This window comes from Sturnira hondurensis, unplaced genomic scaffold, assembly GCF_014824575.4.
Source record: "Sturnira hondurensis isolate 20B ecotype Veracruz unplaced genomic scaffold, ASM1482457v3 Scaffold0007406, whole genome shotgun sequence".
NCBI classification, from domain to species: domain Eukaryota; kingdom Metazoa; phylum Chordata; class Mammalia; order Chiroptera; family Phyllostomidae; genus Sturnira; species Sturnira hondurensis.
In genome coordinates, this window is record NW_028080037.1 from 15877919 (window position 1) to 15890674 (window position 12756).

The 12756-nt window shown below is 61.5% G+C and overlaps 1 protein-coding gene across 6 annotated transcripts in view; it reads left to right on the forward strand.

Moving 5' to 3' along the window:
• Window positions 1–2015: 2015 nt before the first annotated feature.
• EMID1 (EMI domain containing 1) overlaps window positions 2016–12756 on the forward strand; it is a 37491-nt gene continuing 26750 nt past the window's right edge. For 3 of the 6 annotated variants that reach the window (XM_037052438.1, XM_037052439.1, XM_037052441.1), the window contains exons 1-3: window positions 2019–2194; window positions 9012–9125; window positions 9621–9724. In XM_037052438.1, the coding sequence (XP_036908333.1) occupies window positions 2094–2194; window positions 9012–9125; window positions 9621–9724 (319 nt within the window). In that variant the 5' untranslated portion in view covers window positions 2019–2093. Of the gene's footprint in view, window positions 2195–9011; window positions 9126–9620; window positions 9725–12756 lie in introns of all 6 variants that reach the window. The other 3 variants (XM_037052440.1, XM_037052442.1, XM_037052443.1) reach the window with 2 other exon arrangements.

The following is a 12756-nucleotide window of genomic DNA, read 5'->3' on the forward strand; positions in this document are numbered from 1 at the left end:
TGGCCTGAAGCTGCCGTGAGCTTGGTGGGAAAGAGATGAGATGCCATTGATCACCGGACCGTCTCGGACATGTTGCAGACAGCCCTGGCTGTGGCTCCTCCCTCTGTCGTGCCCATCAGGGCTCCCCGTCACCTCACAGGCCCTCTGAAGCCCTCCTCAGGACAGGGGCCACTGCCCAGCCCTTCCCCTCCCTGAAGAGCAGCATGCCCTCAGAGTGCCCTTTGCAGAGTGCCCTTTGCAGAGTGCCCTTTTGATTGCGGCCACCTGACCAGAATGAGGATGGGCCTGGGAGCCTCTCAGGAGATGGCCCCTCGAGAATGACAAGCCACCCAAGGGATTAAGTCACTGATCATGTTGTGTCAAAAACAAGGGCTAACCAGAGAGGCGCAGAGCTGCATTTCTTGGGGGGAGCAAATAGGTGGCACATAGTAGGTACCCCAAAATGGCACATGGAGTGGGGGAGGGGGCTTCCCAAAGGGGCAAAATTGGCAGCATAGTGATGTCGTTGGAGCATGTGGGCTGCCCTTGGGGGACTGTGTGAAGCAGGGGAAGGTGGGTGTCAGGTCAGAGCCGTGACATCTCATTCCTGCCCACGACCCCCTAGGGAACGTGCGACTGTGTTCCTTACAAAGAGAAACGGAGGCTCAGAGAAGGGAGGGGCTGCCCAAGCTGACTCCAGCAGAGGGGGCAGAGGCTGGGTTGTAACCGCCCCTGGGGGAGACAGGGGTCAGCTCCCTGAGTATCAGCACACCCTGGCCCGGGCTGACTCAGGCCCCAGGAGCTGGTGAGCCCAGCCCTGGGAGGTCCAGAAGAGGCAGTCCCCAAAGCTCCGAGGTGGGGCTGGCAGGCCCTTCCCACCAGCACGTTCCTAGCAGACATCTGGGATCTGGACAAACCCATGGCAGGGTTCTGAGGGACAGGCCCCCACTGCACCACCAAGCTGGACAGGGGCTCCCCAGCCCCGACTGCCCGCGGCACCTCACTCCAGGCAGAAGGGGGTGAGAGGCTGTGCTAGAGTTTCAGAGGATCCTGGGTCCCCTCTGATGACAGCGGTGGTCTTGCCCTGTGAACACACATACCCATCATTCCTGCACACACGCGCGCACCACAAACACACGTTTGCTTGCACCTGGTGTTCACAGCCCTCTCCCCAGAGGCTGGCCCACCCGGGTACCCCGGATGAAGGAACTCCACTCTAAGCCAGCCCTGGCCTTGTCACAGATGGGAAAAGTGAGCCCCAGACCAATGTGCTCTCTTCTGGAATTGTGCTTAAGAGGGGACCCCCTCTGAAGTCAGGAGATTTATGTTCAAAACCTAGCTCTTCCAACCACTGAGGGAGGGCTTCAGGCAATCGATGTTTTCTCGCTGTGCTTTGGTTTCTCCATCTGTAATACAGGGAGCAGTGGACACTGACCTCATGAGATTAACCCAGGAATTGTCCTTCCAGGGAGACCCTGGATGCCTGGGCCTCAGTTTTCCTTTCTGGGAAATGGGGATAGCTGTGCCCATGTCTCCCAGAGGGACTGGCAGCTTAAACTGAAACAGGGTGTGAGGTGGAGGTGAGGTGTCCTGCACACAGCAGCACTCACTGCTCAGCAAGCCTTTGTTACATGGATGGCCGATCCCACGTGCCTCAGGAACTAAATCCCTCAAAAAAGGGGGGACGAGGCTCCCCCATCATTAGCTCAGGTTTGGCAGCCTCCGCTCTGAGATTGCGGCCCGGGACGCAGTCCCTCAGTCTGCAACACGTGGGAGGGCATCTCCGAACTGGCACCCCGCACCCAAAGGACCACGCGGTGCAGAGGGCCGGGATCAGGTGGGCACCTGACCGACCTCCTGGCGGGGACGCCCGGCCCCCCGGGGCTCCTTCCGGGTTGGCAGCCGCAGCGCGGGGGGCGGGGGGCCGCGCCGAGGGGCCGGGCGAGGCCGGGATGCGCGCCTCCGCCCCGCGCCCGCCTCCCTCCCGCCCTCCCGCCGCTGCGCTGGGAACCGGGATCTGCGCGTCCGGGGCGGCTGGCGGCGCGGGCGGGCGTGGACGGCAGGCTGGGGGCGGCGACGGCGAGGGGCCGCGCGCGGAGGGCGCCGGGCGCAGCATGGGCGGCCCGCGGGCCTGGGCTCTGTTCTGCCTCGGGCTCCTGCTCCCGGGAGGCAGCGCTGCTTGGAGCGTCGGAGCAGCCCCGTTCTCTGGACGCAGGTAAGGGCTGGCCCCCACCGCCACTTACTTCTGCGCTCCGCCAGCCTGGGGTGGGGGGCCGGGACTCCAAGCACTCCCTGCCTCCCTCCGCCCCCCCGCAACCTTCGTGCAAGCCCTGAATTGGGAAAGGAACCTGGTCCCCCACCGCAGTGCCAGCCCGGGGTGGGGGCAGGGACCCTGGCTCGCCCCACTATCTGGCAGAGGCTCCCAGAAGTGCCGAGGTCCCCTTACTCCGTGTGTCTGGAGTCGGCAGCGCCCCCTCCCTGACTGCCTCCTCCATCCCCCCACCATTTCACCCCCAGATCCCCAGAGGAGGGGGACAGGGAACAACCGGGACACCCCCCCCCCAGGATTTTGGTCCCCTTAACCCAAGCCTCCGCCCCCCACCCGCCCCACAGTTAGGAAAGCCCAGGACATCCCCTAGCTGACACTTTTAGGGCTCTCTTCCCTTTTCCTTGCTCCTGGCTTTTTTTAGTACCGGCTATTTATTTCACTGGGAGGAAAAAGACCGGGGGTGGAGTTTCAATGCCCCCGGGTTAGTGTCGGCCCTCCGGGACCTGGCATTTTTGGACGGAGATAGGAGGGCTACTCTTCTGCAGAGCTCTCAGGAGCCTGGAGCCTTCTCTTCTCTTTGCTGGCGTTTGCAGAGCATCTCCCAGTACCAGCGAAAGGCCCTTTACAGGCAGTGTCCTCGTTAATCCTTCAAGGACTGAAAGAGGTTGGGCAACACTTGTTCCCACTTAGCAGATGAGCAAACTGAGGCCCCAGAAAATTGGCATAGTCTTCTAGGCTTGTGGGTCATTAGTAGAAGGGCTGGGGTTCCAATCCGCATCTTTCTGGCCTTGAGGACACTGTGTGAGCCTGCCTGGCGCTGTCCTGGCTGCAGCCTCTGCCTCTGCTGGGGTCCCCGAGGAGGGGCCAGCCAGCCAGGCCACAGAGAACAGCAAGGCTTCCCCTGGCCTTTTCTTCACGTCGGGTTGCCTGCCCAGCCTCACCCACTATGGCCTCACTTCTCTAATTCTTTCAGAAATTCTCCTCACTCCGTGGTCGGGGGGCTAGCATGCCCGCACTGGGCTGGCAAGAGCAGGTGACACGGGTGGGGCTAGAAGAAAAAGGTGGCTGAGGCTCAGAGGCCAGAAGACCCCTTGTCTGAGACAGGGGTGGACGGACAGGTGGCAGACGTCACAGCCACCACCTACTGCATGCTGACCGCCACTGGCCTGGGCTGGGCGTTTCACCTGCATCCAGCGCCTCCCAAATCTTCCTGACAGCCTCAGGAGGCGTGCGTTTCTACGGTGCCCTTTTCATAGAGGAGGAAACTGAGGATCAGCGGGGGATGTGAACCCCCAGGATCCCAGCTGCTAAGATGCCGGAGACCCTGCCCTGGGAATTCTTGTTGTCTGGATCAGGGTGAGGCCTGAGAGGACGTAAGGCCCCGCCTGCCCCCCCACTGCCCAGCCAGTCCAGGACAGGGCCTGCCAGCCTGGGTTCCTCACCCCCAGGGCTTCCTGGGTGGCAGGAAGGACAGTGGCTGTGGGTAGTTGTCTGGTGGTCACTGGGGACTGTCACCCTGTGTGTTCACGACAGTTCACAGTGGCCTGAGCATCACAGACGCCCCAGCGGCACTGCCCTTGGTCTCTAGATACGGACTGAGGCCTAAAAGGACCAGAGGCTCCTTGGCCCAGGCGTGCCAGCTCCCAATCCCGGTGTCCTTTCCAGCCTAGCAGAGTCGCCAGCTTCCAGGTTTGGCAAAGCTTTGGGGGTCGTGGTTAGGAGTTAGGGGTTCTGGCCCTGGCTCTCCCACCCACTGAGTGTGTGACAGGTAGGTCACTGCGCGGCCCTGGGTCTCACTTTCCTTCTCGGCTCCCTCTGTTTCCCTCCCCTGCCCTCTTCCCCTGCTCACAGGCCTGTTCTTGGAACGGACAGTCCCCATGGGAAGGACCAGCTTGGGCCCTGCCATGTAGTTGAGGTTCTTGCCACCACCAGCACTGGATGGGGGAGGGGACCCGAGCGGGAGGAATCTGTAGTCCCTGGCTGCCAGGACTTCCCCTTGTGGCCTCATCCCAGCGTCGTTGGAGACAGCATGGGGATGTCTCGCCCCATTCGCCCTCCTTCCACCCCCAGCCCCGAGCCCCAGGCGCCCCTTGGCAGCCAAGGGACAAGAGGCAGAAAAGAGGCTTTGTGTCTGGTGGGGGGCGCCTGGGAAGGCATCCAAGGGGCCGCCCCCAGCCCCAGGAATGTGGTGAGACCCCGGAACCAGGGTGCCTGGGGGCGTGCAGAGCTGCCTGGCTCACCTCTACCCTGTCTGTCCCCCCATCCCTGCTGGGACTGCTTCCTGCCCCTCAGAGGTCCCTTCCAGCCTGAACGCTCATCTGGAGTTAAAGCCGTTGCCAGTGTCCTGGCCCAGGCCCCCTCCCGCTGAAGTCCCGGCTTCCTGCGGGCAAGTGCTAGGATCAAGGAGACTTGGGAATCCTCTTCCCAGCCCCTCTCCAGGGCACTCAGACCCAGCGCCACACCTACATGGGTGTCCTGGAGAGGCGACCCCTCTCGGAAACTCAGTTTCCCCCTCTGTGAAATGCAGAGCCTGACAGTTCATACCCTGCAGTCGTGGGGAGGACTTTGTGAGGAAGATGCTGTGCTGGTGTCCCCAAGCCCCAGGGAAGGCCCCCGGCCACAACTGAGGGCTGTGGGGCCTGTGTGGTAGTGCAGGAACAAGAATTGCCAATAGCTGTTAGCACCGTGCTAAGCGCTTTGTGTGAGACCTCCCCAGAGGAGAATCTGCTGTCCCCATTTGCAGATGGACAGAGTGAGGCCCAGAGAGGGTCAGGGCCTTGTTCGAGGTCACCGGGTTAGGAAGCAGCAGAGCTAGGACCACAACTTCGCCTCCAGTGTGGGGTTCTGGCTGTAGTCACCCCACCCCCCGCCGGTAGGTTCCCTTTCTTTCCTCTCCTTTTCATAACGGCCCTGGCCCCTGGCCCATTTGGCTGCCTCCTGCAATTAGCCCCTATCACTGTTCCGGATCGCAGCCCTGGGCCCCTCGGAGACAAAGTCCCCTGGGCCCCTCATGGCAGGAGGTGGAGGGCAAGTTGGGGGCGGGCGAGGGGGACCAGTGGGGCGGCTGGTGCCAGGCTGAGCTGGTCTGGCCTGTTTTCCTTCTCCCAGTGGCCCAGGAGGTGCTGAGTGGGCAGAAGCGGCAGGCCCAGGAGAGAAGGGCTACCTCCTCCAGGCCCCTGCCCTTGCCCCATCCCACCGGGGCTGGCCCAGCCTCACCAGGTTCTTGAGCAGCTTATCAGCTACCACAGCCCAGGAAAGGAAGCCCCCAGCAGCAGCAGAATTGAGCCAGGGTTTCCAGGCTCTGGGAACCTGAGGCCTGGCCCCTCTGCCCAGGGCCATGGCTCTCAGTCATTCAGCAAACCTCTCTGTGAACCCTCAGGCTGAATCCCATCCTGGCTAGGTACGATGTCCTTCCCCCAGCTGCTCAGGGCTTCTGCGGCCCTTGGAGGTGCCTAGTTCTGCTGGTGTCCTCAGGACTGAGACCCCAGTGATGAATTGGGATTTACAGGAGCAGGGGGAGGGCTTTCCAGGCAGAGAGACTCTAGTGTGCAAAGGCCTGAGGTGTGGGAGAGGGAGGGCAGAAGGTCAGAGGGCAGCAGGAGGGGGCAGCACGTGGGGCAGAGCGGTCGGGGCTCACAGGGTGGAGCGATGTGGAGCGATGTGGAGCCACGGCGGCAGACTCCACCACAGGCAGTGGCACGGTGAGGTCTGGGCTCTGCAAAGAGCCTCTGCTGCGTCTGCAACGTGGACCCAGGGGCGGGCAGGCGGGCAGCGGGACCAGGCTGGGGCCCTGCAGGGGAGCTCGGGTTTACCCTGGGGGCAACAGGTTTGGGGTCTTCAAGGCCAGGAGGAGGGGACCAAGGGCTAACTTTGTGTCCCACCTGGCCTGAGTGTCCCCTTCCATCTAAAATGTCTGGCCAGCTGGCCCCCGGCTCCCTGTCTCCTAAGCAGAGGATTCAAGCAAACTTTGACTGGTGGGAAATGCACCGCAGAGCCATGCAGTGACCCACAAGGCGGGGCGTTTAATTAAGGAAGAAGAAAAAATCGTCTTCTCTGGCTCCCCAAAGAGGGGCAGCCTGGGCAGCTGTGGGCAGTCACGGGCCTGTGTGATTTGTCCCCTAGCACGGTCCAGGCGCATGTGTGACAGTGCCCAGCCCTGCATGTGCAGGTGTGCGCCCTGGTGCTAAGAGGACAGTCCCTTCTTTGGGGTTTGCTTCGGTCCAACTGTGTGCCCAAGCCTGTGCGTGTCCTAGGAGGGGTCTGTGTGTGTCTGAGAGTGGCGTGCGCATGAGCACCTGCCAGTGTGTCTGCGTGCCTTATGCTCACTGTGCGCACATTGAAGTGTGTGCCTGCACGCGTGTGTTGTGAGTGCGTGTCTGTCCTCTCGCATGTGGTCTTCATTCTGTGCCCAGGGCTCCTCCTGCATCTGGAGCTTCTGTTGCTACCCAGGTTCCTCCCTCCCGCCCACCTTCCTTCCCTCACAGCATCCCTGGGCCAGCCCACGGGGGTCTTCACAGAGTGCAGGGAGCCCCTGAGTCCCCCTGAACATGTACCCTCAATTTTTTGTGCATTTTTCTGGGGAAGAGCCACAACGCACATCACTTTCCCCAACAAAGACCCCAGTAGGTTGAAAAACACAGCTCCAGGGACCGTAAGGTATCTTATTAAACTTATAAAAATCCCCACCTGCTTCTCAGGAAAATCACTTCCAGCATAAGGTTGAGAACACAAGCTCGGAGGGCAGACAGACCTGCGTTCCCACCGTAACCAGGTCGCTCCCCAAGAGCGTGTAGGGTCCGTCTGGACCCCGGGCCTCAGCCCTCCCCTCTGTCAGTGGCACTTATAGCCGGTGGTGGAGGGCCCGGGGCCCAGCTCTCAGCACACGGCACAACGCACGGCGCACGGCAAACATGACCCGAGGTGTCTTGATGCCCTGAGGTGGAGCCTATGGAAAACCCCTCCATGCCCCCAGGGGTGGCAATTTGATGTGGGCTTGAGCTTCCCCTAACTTCACGCACACGTGGCTATCCGTGCACACACGTGTGTACATAGTCTTTGGCTTTCTATCTTAGTGTAATAGAAATGCAACCTTTCTCTGGTGGTCTGCATGGCTTTCCCCTGTAACCAGGCTTAGTGGCATCCCAGGGAGACCTTGGGCTCTGTCCCAGCACCCGTGTCCAGTGGCCCCATTCAGACTGTTCCCAGGTTGCCCATTCCCAGGTTTTGCGGTTCCCGAGCACCGGCTACCTCCCCCTTCCCCATGGGGCAGCTGGCCCAGGGCTCTTCCGCCATCAGCCATCCTTTCTCCCTGCCTTCTCACCTCCACGCCTTTGGCTAAGCTGTTTCCCCTCCTCCTAGTGGTTCCAGTGTGACACACATCTGCTAAGGGGCTTCCCCATGGTTGCTTCCCCACGGTCGCTTCCCCACGGTCACACATCAAGTTAGTAGGCCTTTCTCCTTCAGGTGGGCCTGGGTAGGGGCGGGGCAGACGTTCGGGGGCTGGATTTCAGTGGTGGCAGTCACCTCTGTGACGGCTGGGACATTCCAGGTGCTCAGTGGCCCTCGGCCCAGCATGGGGTCACGGGCCCCTGCGTTTTTTGCCTGGGCTGGGAAAAGAGGGACCGTTTCAGGTGACCCTTCTCAGTCTGAGCCCTTTGTGGCTTTCCTCTGTGGCCCGAAGCGCGAGGTCAACAAACTCCCAGGCTGGGGCCTACATGGAGCAATGGGCCTGTGACTCAGGAGATGGAGGGGAGACAGTGAGGAGGCCTTGGAGATGGAGTTAGGGGCCAAGCCAGGCCATCCATATAACTGGGTTCAAATCCGCTCCACCGTGCACCAGCTCTGTGATGAGTGTGCATTTCTCCCTCCTGGAGCCTTGGTTTACCCCTCTGTAAAATGGGGTTGCCTTCTTGGATCACTGTGGGAAGATGATGTAAATACCCCTAGCATATAGTAGGTGCTCGATATGTTCAGTGCACTGTGATTATTAGTTAGCACTTGGAGAAGTCAGTCCTCTAAGCTTGCGACACTGCACATCACAGCTGTCACATGGAGGGGTCATGGGGATGGTAAGTGAGACAGGGCCTGGGCGGCTGTGGGGAGGGCAGACATGAACCCCCACCACAGGTGGACCAAGTGTTGCGGGACAGGGCAGTCCTGCTGAGTTGGACGTGGGGGTGGGGAAAACAAGGGAGAGACCCCCGCCTGTGGAGCAGTGGAGGGAGGGTGCTCCAGGCAGGCCCCCAGCCTGAGCAAGGGCCTGGTGGTGAGGGCCCTAAGGCAGATGGGGCACAAGATGTCTAAAGGGCTGAGGGTGGAGGAGGCGAGGCCAGGTCTCCATTGCACTACGCTCCCTCCGGGGAGAAGCTGAAGGCAAGATGGAGAGGCCCCCGCTGGAGTCCTGGGTGGGAGGCACGGGAGGCAAGGGTGGTCTGGACGGGTCAGGGTTGAGAGGAGAGATGTTGAGAAGGGAGAGGCCCTTCAAAGGTGCCCTGTTCCCATCTTGTCCCCCGAAGCTCACTCCCCAAGACCTCCCGAGAGCCCTGCGCACAGCCACCCACTCTAGGGCTGTGGAATTCACCCCTCAACCACAGCAGCACGGAGACTCCCACTGGGGCCCTGAGAACTCTGAGAGCTCAGGGGTCTCTCTGCCTGGAGCCTCGGGGCCCCTGGAGAGAACCCGGCCCTCTGCCCTCTCCCTGCCGAGGCCCCGGGCAGGGAGCTGTGCGTGGCACCTGAGCTCCTCCTGTCGGGTCTGTTTCAGGAACTGGTGCTCCTACGTGGTGACCCGCACCATCTCCTGCCATGTGCAAAACGGCACGTACCTTCAGCGAGTGCTGCAGAATTGCCCCTGGCCTATGAGCTGCCCGGGGAACAGGTGAGTGAGCCCAAGGTAGAGAAGGAGCTGATGGCCTCGCAGGTCACTGCTTCCACACAGCATGGGCAAAGGCCTGGTGGCGGGAGTGCCCTGGGTGTGCAGGGGAAGGCTGGGACCCCGGGGCAATGGAGCAAAGGGAGTGTTGGCCCTTTGCCCACTCTCACCACCTCTTCTTGGGCTCTCGGGGCACCCTGGAGGGCTTCCTGGGGGAGGGGTTCCATCACTCACTCACACACCTTCACTCAGTGAGCATTTGTTGCTAGGGTTAGGCTGGCTGAGCTCGCAGGGGCTTCTTGTCCAATTGGTACCAGACCCCCAAGGCTGGAATGTTGGGAAGAAATGGAAGGGCCGAATCCTAGAATGCAGGAGGAAAGAGGCTCCAAAGGGGCGTGGAGGGGGGCAGAAGACCCTGGGGGCTCTGGGTTTGTCCCCACGAAAGAGTGGGAGAAACAGCGGAGGACTGTGTCTGAGCGGGGCCACCTGTCACTCTTTCAGCTACAGAACCGTGGTGAGACCCACATACAAGGTGATGTACAAGACAGTGACCGCGCGGGAGTGGAGGTGCTGCCCTGGACATTCGGGGGCCAGCTGCGAGGAAGGTAGGACTGCCCCAGGTTCGGGCCGTGTGCTTCCCCAAGGGTGGGGGCGGGGGGAGCAGGAAACTGCTGCTAGGTTGGTAGACACTGTAGTGTGTAGTCCCTTGCACACTGCAGTCCCCTGCATGGAGCTGCCAGTGAGGCATGGCTCAGTAGGCGCCTGCTGCCCTGTGGGTGTCGGCCTGCCTGGTGGGAGACTCTCAGGGTCCCTGGAGAAATTTGATACATGCCCTGTGGCTCACGTCTTAAGTCACACCATCCCAAGCCTCTCCTCCAAACACAGGGAAACCCAGTATTTCCCCGGGCCTCAGTAACAGCTCATGGAAGCAAAGCGCCACTTAGGGCAGCAGGACAGCAAGGTCACCCCTCCTGCCGCGGAGGAGACAGAGGCTCAGGCAGGTGATGGGCCCACGGCTCCTAAGTGGCATCCGCATTGGAACCTTGGTCTGCCTGGCTGCCCCAAGGGCATCAGGGATGGGAGAGCTCCGATGGGCACCACATGTGGGGCGTTTGTCCCAGGCACGGGGACCCTGCTCAGCGTGCCCCACTTCTCTGCGTGCCCCCCCCGGGTGGCTCAGGGCTGAGCACCCAGCACAGTCACAGAGGAGGCAGCCTGGGCTCCCCAGGAGCCTGGCCACACGGTCACCCGGCAAGACCTCTCCTGCTAAGTGGCCCAGGCCACTCCCACCCCTGCTGCTTGGCTGAGCCCAGTGAGAGGAAGGTCTTGGGTACCAAGGGCTGTGTTAGGAGAATGGCCCTAAAGAGGATGGACTGGACTAGAACCTGCCTGAGAACCAGGCTTGTAACAGGCACCGGAATAGAAAGACCGTCCAGGGCCCCGGAGCAGCCTGTCAATGTGAATGTCAGCTGCAAGACAGAGTCTGATGCCAGAAACATGAACGTGGGTAACGCGGCCTCCGAATCAAGGGAACCTGATGCTAACAGAAGTAGCCATTCCTGGGTGCTTCTGGAAAGATCTACATGCTTCACCTCCCTGGGACCCTACTGCAGACCCGGCTCACAGAGCACAGAGCGGGCAACAGAGGCCCAGGGACCTGGAGTGGATGGAATGCTCAGTCACGTGGGGCCAAAAGCAGAGCCTACCACCCAGTGGAGCAGGGAAGGGCCTAATGGGTGTGATGGGGGTGGGGGAGTCCATGGTGGCACTGGGGAGGAGCCCAAAGCCCGGCAGGGGTCCTGTGCAGAGAGACTGCCACCAAGGCCAGCGTGGGAGGCTGGGAGGGGCGGGCCTGAAGGGGAGCCAGGAACAGCCCCCTCTGCTCCCTGGTAGCAGGAAGAGGGAAAGGCAGGTCCCTGGGGGCCAAGAGGAGAGCCTGCCAGGAGGGGCTGCTGCCAAAGAGGCCACAGAGGAGCTGGTGGGGAGGGAGCAAGTCCCCAGGGTGGCCACCTGGGGCTGCAGGGCCTGCCCAGGCAAAGACCACTCTGTCCCTGGCTCCTCTCCCAAGGGCAGACCTTCCCGGATGTGGGGAGCCAGCATAGAGGGGGTAAGGACGGAGGACAGGTAGGGGCAGCACCCTCGCTCTTGAGTCCGACACTGGAGGCCACATGCCCAAGCACCAGACTCAGGGCTGGGAGCTCTCTGCTGATGGTGAGGAAGGAGTACCACACTGGACGGACGCTGATGCCTGCCAGCTCCTTCTGTAGGGCCTTCTGGCCCCAGCCTGGGGACAGGGTTATCCCAGGCTTCATGGGCCAGGCCTGCTCCACCACACACCAGCTGTGTGGCCTTGGGCTGGGGAATCCCTATGCAGGTCATTGTCAAGAGCTGGTCTCGGGGGCCAGGAGGCTGCAGTTCAAGCAGCACTTGGCTCCTGCCCACAGAGAGGGAAGGGCACCTTCTCTAAAGGGCACCAAGCTGCTCTCAAAGCATCTGGCACCCTGCACTGAGCCTCAGCGTCCTCACCTGTGAAATGGTCGGGCTAACAGTCTGCCTTGGGTAGGCATGGGCAGTAAAGACCCTGCAGATGGCGTGGGGGGACCTGGTGGGCACTGGTGGTGTCGGATTGGACAGGAGGGCTGGCTTCTCCCCACCCACAGGGAGGGAGCTGAGTAAAGGATGCCCCAGCCTGGATATTCTGGAAAACTGCTCTGCTGGCCCCCAGAGACTGGGGGAGAGGAGGCGAGGGGACATTGCTGGCTCATCCCAGGCCCTGCCCTTCCTCTGACCACCATGTCCAGGCCCGGCTCCCCCAGCTGTTTCCCCTGCTGGTCACTGACCTTGTGGTCTGCTCAGTGCTGTGACATGACCTTGGGACCGTGGAGCCACGTCACCAGGGGCGACAGGGCTCAGAGCAGCCCATGATGAGCTGAAGGAGAGGGAACACCTCCCATTCCAAACTCTGGCCCTGGATCAGTTGCACTCTGCTGTGTAGCCTGAGACAAGTCACTTCACCTCTCCGAGCTCCATCTCTGTCTGGAAATCACCTGAGACCAAAAAGTACCCACCTTGTACCTTATTAAGAGGACCAGAGGCTCACGCCCTGCCCATAGCAGATGCTCCGGAAATGTCATCCTCCTCTCTTCGGCCCCTGGGCTGGGGGTCCTGCGGTGGCTCTCAGGAACCGCCCTGCCTCCCAGCTCTGAGACTCCACTTCCTGACTTGGCAAACAGGCCTTGAGTCTCCAGACTTGACCTCGAGGCCGTGGACCTCGTGGCACTCAGCCCTGGTTTTCCCATCTGCACAGTGGGCATGTTCACGGTGATGTGGGAGGATGGTCTCTTCGATGTTCCCGAAAGCCCATGAGGAAGGGACGAGAATGGACCTCATCTCACAGGTGGGGAAACTGAGGCTCAGAGAGGGGAAGGGGCTGGCCTGGGGCTACTCAGCCCATGAAAGCCAGCCTGGGACCAGTGTGACCAAGCATCAGTCAGTGCCTCCAGGTCTTGGAGGTGGGGCTGGATGGCAGTGAGGGAGCCTGGAGGTGAAGCTCTCCCCTGGCTGCCTGCTCCTCCAGAAATTCCAGGCAAGGAAAACCAAGGCCAAAACGTACTGTGCAGCTGGTCCCAACCTGCTG